The following is a 7,328-nucleotide window of genomic DNA, read 5'->3' on the forward strand; positions in this document are numbered from 1 at the left end:
TCAAGTCAATGCGATGTTTACTTTGTCACATTTCGATGAAATGTTTATGTGATTCGCTCATTCTTTGAATTACGTCCTTCTGAAGGTGGTTAAATGTTGACAGCCTGTTTTCTGTAATTTCTATTTCCTCGAGGCATTATCAATAATGGTACAAACAATCCAATTTTTTCGTCGCTATGGGGCGAAAACCTGATTTTTCAGTTGTTGCGGGGCGAGCGTCACGACATCGTGACCAGTCTACTCAAGTGATAACATATGACACATCCCGAAGGCTAGCGGCGTCAACACTTCGATTCTGCTTCATTCTGGCGACGTGCTCTTTTTGTCGCCAAAAATTCCGAAGAGGAAAACACGAAGGAGGAGAATGTGAAAATTTTAAAGAGTTTAAAAATATTAAAACAAGCTTGAGACAAATGATTGACCAGCCTCTTGGTGAAACCTGATGCGCTAATGGTAACATTTTTGAAGCGTCGTTCAGTGGTTCGCGTTTCTTTGAGCAATATCGTTGGCTCTTGTCTGCAGAATCCGTAGGCTCAAATGCGACGGCTTGCTCCATTCTTAGGAAGACTCGAAAACCGAATCTTCTTTCCTGCGTGTGCTAATTGTCTGGTTGCCGTTGTTGATAGCACGAGATTCGTGCACTGCAAGTGGGCTAAAGTCGGTGCGCATGAGGCGCTCACAGAAAAAAGGATAGTAAATTATTATAGACGGAATGTGATTCTTACTGCAATGTAAAAAGGAAAGGCAAAAGGTAAGTTTGCTGATGAATTGATCATTTTGACACAGTGGGTTGGAAGACATGCACTCTAATCTCCGCATTTCATATTATAGAACAGGTAATTTATTCATTCAAATACAACTAAATTAGCGTACTTTTCAGCATACGAAATGCAGTAATTGAAGCGCAACAGAGCCGTTTGTTTAAACGCGTTAAAAATCTGTTTAAACGCACAAAAAATGCGTTTCCACGCGTTTCGACGAACGCGATTAAACGCGTTAAAACGTTGTTTTCTAAATTCACCTTAATCCCCCTTTTCCCAAATAGGGTCACATTTTGTAAATACCCAGTAAGTGTCTCGTCTTGTATCACAAGGGCACCAATAGACCATTTTCGAATTTTCACGGCTGGACTGGATCTAGCATGGAATGGAGGCTAATGCGGGCAAACGAAATTAATTTGCCTCCACTTCATGCTATGTAGATCCAGTCCAACCGTTAGAATATGAAACTGGCCTAAAAAAAACAAAATCAACTTGAATTCTGAACACAAATCAAATTAAATCAACATTGATGTTGTTTTTGAGAACAGGGGAAAACCGGAATAACCAGAGAAAAAACCTCTCGAAGCTGGGTTGAGAACTAACAAGCTCAAGCGACATAATTGCGATGTTAACTCTGGGCATTGAACCTGGGCCACATTGGTCTGCTGCTACTGGCCAAGTTTATCTCAAATAGTTTAAGCTGATTCATTCGTTTTGCACCTCGCACCTCCTACTGCACATAACATTCCGGCATACGTCAAAGATGGCTGCGATTCTCGCCAGCCATCTGAAGAGAGAAAACAAAGGCTGCTTTTCTCTTCAAAAGCTTTATAATTCAACCATAATAACTTCTCTTGACTAGGAAGTTGTTGGCCCCAGTCCCTTCTCAAAAAATGATCATTTCCTGTGAGTAATTACACAGGGGTTTCACTAACTTTTGAAGTAGATGCTTGGGTTAAACAATGCAAGTGGCGGTCACTCTTGTCTTTTACAAGGGAGAGTAGCTGGCAGCGAGAGGCAAATTTCTGACAACATAAACAGCGGAATACCACCAGTAACGGGCTTCTAATGAGACCACTGATTACATGTATTTTTACACAGTAAAGTGTTGTTTTCAACCTCCTTGTTTTGTGTTGATTTAACTCACTCCTGTATTTCTGAATATTGCCTTCAGGTCAATGCTGACCTGTACAAAGGGACATTATCCAACTTCTTTCTTTGTGAATTCCAAGCTGGACTAAATTACATTTTACAAACCATCTTCCTTCTCTTTGGTGTATCCTGTGTGCCCTAAATAAGAGCCAAAGTAATATCCGGATCATTTTCTAAATTGGCTGAGTGGTTTCAGCAGACCTGTTATCAGAGTTCAAGTCCCACGCTGACCATGTTGTATTAATTTTTGCTTCGTAAAAGGTGACAGCTCATCAGTAATTTATAATGTACTGTATATATTTTAGCTTACCATTGGTAATGTTCACGACAGCAGCACTCTTTACCCCTATCTTAGCTCCTGGGCTTTGATCACTCAATAACACAATGAAGTTTTTATTCTATAATGGAAAACAATAAAGAGATTCTATTTTACACAAAAGAAGAACATGATCGCATAGCAACTTTCACATGAGGTATGATCTGATTGGTTCGCTACTAAGACCAAACAAAAGACTACAAAATTTTAATCTGAAAAACAGAGACACTAACTCAGACTTTAAAACCATAGAAGAGGCTATAATATACCAAGGATAAAATTACAAAACAATGTGCAAATTTGATGAGCAGTACTTCTTTTCATTACAGTACAAACAGCAGAAACAATGAAATAGTCAGCTGTATTTTGATTGCCAATAATATTATTCTTAAAGTGCTACTATTACCAAAAAAACAAATTTTGTTTTTCTTTGGATTTGAAAACTATGTTAATTAAACAGTAACTGAACAACGCCTGATTTAAACTTATTTTGCATATATAATGAGCTGCATTTACACATTGAAATTTTAAGCTAGTGACTAAATAACGTCACTTTTCCCTAGATCCAACCCTCTGAGGTCCAATCGGTCAGTTTGAAACGTGAGTAATGGCAGACCATGAAATCCAAAACTTACACTCAAAGTACATTTAAATAGCCTTTGGATAAAAATCAAAGCTTCATTCCTACCAAAACGTTTAATATTCTGATCTTAAAAAGTTTAGGTGAAAGAGGAACTGAAAAGAATAGTAAAAACAGCATTCACTTTATTTCAGTCTCAAGCCTATAAATAGCCAAGCACAAGGGCTCTACTAAGCATGAACACTGCCAATCAAATTACATGTACAGTGAGCAGATCACTGGGGCCCTGTCCACACATACCAGTAACCATATTCGTGTGAAAATGCATTTTTTTTCTCCATTTTCAAAAAAAATCATGTCCACACATAGCATTGTTGCCCATCCACAAGTACACAATGAATCTATTTGAAAATGATAACTCTTAAATGATAACCTGAAAGCGCATGCTTGACACAATTTGAGGATTCGCTATTAAGAGCTGATAAAATACTAAGCCGGCACCACCTTTGATTAGAATAGTTAGCTTGAAGAAATGACAAAGCTAAATTTGCCATAACACATTTGAAATAAGCCCAAGTATTAAAGACAAGAAAGTGAAGTGCCTGTCTGTCATCTTGAATACCAGTAAGTTTATAATATAAATTTGCACGGAGTGTGGATTGGAGCTGGTAGTGTGACGTTAGCGTTTTCGAAAAGTTCTGTTTGCAAAAACAGCATTTTCAAAAAGTTCCACTCTGCAGAGCATTTTTGAAAAGTTCTGTTTTCAGTGATCATTTTTATTGAATACGTGTGGGTGGGGCCTGAGTTCCAATGCTGGTCTGTGATAAAAGGTAAAACCAGCTCTAGAACCTACAGAGAAAAACCACATGAAGAAGCAGATACGTCCAAAAATGCAAGTAATTATATGCACGCAGATTTCAACATCACTCGTGTCGAGGGATCTCCCATTGACAAGTAAATTGTCTGGCGGTAGACAGAGTAAAATCTATTTATAGGTGGCCACTGGGGGTTAAAGGGTTAAATTAATGGGGACATCAAAATTGGGCTTACATCTAATAATTACTTGCATTTTGAGACATGTAAGTGTCTAAGAGGACCAAAAGGCGTGTGACATGTGATGGAGAGTAAACTATGGGAATAATTGAATACAACACAATGGCGGATATCAAGTACTCTTGCCACTGCACCAGGCTTGCACCCCACATGATCAGTTAGCATTAGCATAATTGCCATACCTGACAGTTAGGGTTTACTCTTATGACAAACTGTTTGGATGTCTCTCCATGTTGAAAAAACAGCTTTGATTCAACTGCATGCTCAAAATCACACAGCTTCTTGTCTAGTTCATCTGCAGTGCCACCCACACCAGTACCATTCCTATAAAAGGCAAGATTTAAATTAAATTCAGTTGATGGATTCACTAACAATATTATTATCCAGGGTCCTCGACTGTGACCAGCCAGCCCTGAAAAAGAATAACATCTCACTACCAAAACCACACAGCACTACACACCCATGGCTGACAAAATATCAATCTCAGCCATGGTGCCCTCTTTGAGGTTCTGCAACATTGCTAACAACCAAAAATTAAATGAGACATAGGCAAGTGGGGTGCAAATACAACTTGCGGTCCACTTTTCATCATTGACATTATGGGCAAGGATGGTCCACTTTTTTATTACCGGTACTTTGAAAGAAAATATATCCAAGGTTGTTCCTGAAAACAATGATTACATGTACGTGCTACAAGAGCTGTTTGAGAGCAGGGTCCGAACTTGCACCTTCCTGATGGCCAATGTCACTAAAAATTGAGTACTGGCGACCAGAATTTCGCAGTTAGTCGCCAGTGGGCAACCTACTTAATTAAGTTCAAAGCCGTTTGCCAACAAGTGTCTTACTTTTTATCCTGCCAATGTTTTTGAAATTAAAATGAAAGGAGTTTTCCCGTTAACTACCTCCATAGGTCTCCATAACGTCGCAAGCCGCCACGTTTTTTTGCAGTTTCTCACAAAATTGCGAAAAAACTGCAACTCAGTAGAGATATTTGAGGGACTGGTGTGAGGAATGTAGCACAGTAATAACATGGCGGCTCGTGTGCGACAGAACGTGACTGGTGTTTCCGTGGCTGAAATTTTCAACAAATGGGCAGATGGACTTCTTCATTACATTCCAGGTCGGGTACATTTTCTCTCCAAAATGTCCGCTTTTGAAAGCGAAAAAATAATAATGCTTGAGACATACACAAGACCACGCGGTCGTTGCTTTCTAGTCTCCATAAAGAAGTTCAAAACATGCATTTTCAGGAGAAAATTTTTGGTGGCAACAATTTGCCATCTGGCGACTGAAAATTTTTATCCAGTCGCCAGTTGTCGCCCATATAAAAAAGTTAATTTCGGACCCCGGAGAGCTGTTTGTGTAGCACTTCAGAGAGCCTTTTTCCTTTTTTTGAATTGAGGGGAGGGGGGGGGGGGAGGAGAGGGAAGTGGTGTGTGCCACTATAAAGGAAGAATGCAATGCAGGATCTTCTCTGTTTGGCTCTGTCACTTACACCCAGAAATGCATCAAATCAGATGCGTGCCCAATTTTGACATCCAACACAAAGTCTAAGCCTTTACAAAAAAAAAAAAATTAAGTTGGGGGGGGGGGGGGGGGGGTCACTATTATCACAAAGGAAGAATACAATGCAGGATACTCCATGTTTGGCTCTGACTGTTGGCCCCAAAAGAGGACAATTTGTCGAACACTCAAACCAGTGAACGAAGGTGAAATGTGGTTTGTGTTTAAAATGTTCAATCATTTAACAAGAACGACAACTTACATTGTATTGTAAGTCAATGCAACTGGGCCATCACAGCCTTTCCTTCTAATTATGTTACAAGTTACATCAGCAGTTACTGTATTGGCATAATAACTTGCTTGTTCAAAAGAAAACTCGCCAGGTTCTGAAAATAAAAACAATAAAAAGTATTGCTTTTAAACTTGAAAAAATGTCAAAAGTTAACCAGTAAAAGGAACTGAATGCAGAGGCAGTTTTATCAATTTAAAAAAGACACAAGTATCATTCATTTTCTCATAATAATTTTTCATTTATGTCGTTAACAAAAATACAAACAGTAAATGAAGTACAGGGAATTAATGACAAGCCTGAACCCTTGGTGCTGCTTTGCCTTGCAACCTGTTGTGTTGTTATCCATTTTGCATCACTAAAATGCCAAGTCAGCCCATTACAGAACGCAGTTGGTCATAAAAACAATGTTCAAAACTCATTTAATCAAACACTGAACACTGAAGTGTCTCTAACATGACTGTACATCCACTATCATTAACCGTCCAGTAATCATAGTAATGAATTTGATCCCAACCACGACATGTTGACCAACTTTGGTGATGTGTCAGTGACATGTCAGTTACATGTTGGCTGACGCATAATTTGGCCAATGCGTTGACTGACACAATGTTGGATCAAATTCAATATAACTTTACTCTCTTAATCCATTGACCCCTGGGAGTGAGACTTCACAGATTTTACTCTGTCTAATGTCAGACAATTTTACTTGCCATTGTCAAGCTGACCGCCGCCAACTGACTCTTTTATTTCTCAAACCAATACAGCCTAACATTATACATAACGTAGGCAAAATACAGTAATATTAAAACGATAGTTATAAGCTTAGTAAGACTCTATGCTGACAGTCTTAATAAAGAATATCTAACCAACAGAGTGTATGTTATCAACTCAAACAAAGAGTTGGGTGGGAACTGGGGCTCTGAAATATACGTCAGCAATGGCGGACAGCAAACAAACAACTGACAAACAACACTGAGCACGTGACTCATAAACAAACCCTCGGGCCCAGGCCCCAGAGGTGTGTGAGAAAACATTTACCACTTATTTCATTCTTCAGCCAGTGGAAAATACAAGTGCAGCGCAATCACATGGTCATGGATTCCAAATCCTGTTCAAGGCAGGATTTTTCAGGCTTGCCTGTAATTGCTTAGTACACAACTGTAAGTGATGATCTTTCTAACTTTCATTTCATTAGCCATTTAATTAAAAGTCTCTTTATTACCATCATCATCAATAATTGTGATCCTTGCCAGGTTAGGCTCTCCCAGTTCTGTTTTTCCTACTGGATTTTTTAACAAGACATAGAAGTCCTTCTCCAGGGCATATCCTTCACAATGAATAAGTGTTATTGCCAGTGACTTTCTGGTTTCCCCTGGATTAAACACCTGAAAAACCAAGCAACAATAAAAATAATAAGGGTTACTTGAGATTGATTTATACTGTTCAGTTGAGTTTCGAGCTTCACTTTTGTTGGAAGGGTGACCACATAGCCAGGGATCGAAATTAAAAAAAATTCCAGGTTGTCCCTGTTTCAAAAGCTGGGCAACTTAATAACCTGTTAATTTGGTTGCCCTGATAAATGCTTGGTTGCCCATCGGGAAACCCCCTACGAGTAAATGCAGTTGCCTTGTTGAGATGCAATCGCATGGCGCTGGAGCTCGAGTATCCCAC

At 39.1% G+C, this 7,328-nt stretch overlaps 1 protein-coding gene across 6 annotated transcripts in view; it reads right to left on the minus strand.

Moving 5' to 3' along the window:
* Window positions 1-7,328, minus strand: part of LOC137992289 (sodium/calcium exchanger 2-like) — a 37,157-nt gene that overhangs the window by 12,063 nt on the left and 17,766 nt on the right. For all 6 annotated transcript variants that reach the window (XM_068837553.1, XM_068837551.1, XM_068837550.1 and 3 more), the window contains 4 exons: window positions 6,880-7,042; window positions 5,628-5,751; window positions 4,045-4,186; window positions 2,224-2,311 (listed from right to left, as the gene is read on the minus strand). In XM_068837553.1, coding sequence (XP_068693654.1) covers window positions 2,224-2,311; window positions 4,045-4,186; window positions 5,628-5,751; window positions 6,880-7,042 — 517 coding nt within the window. The remainder of the gene's footprint in view (window positions 1-2,223; window positions 2,312-4,044; window positions 4,187-5,627; window positions 5,752-6,879; window positions 7,043-7,328) is intronic.

This window comes from Montipora foliosa, chromosome 2 (assembly GCF_036669935.1).
Source record: "Montipora foliosa isolate CH-2021 chromosome 2, ASM3666993v2, whole genome shotgun sequence".
Classification (NCBI taxonomy): Eukaryota; Metazoa; Cnidaria; class Anthozoa; order Scleractinia; family Acroporidae; genus Montipora; species Montipora foliosa.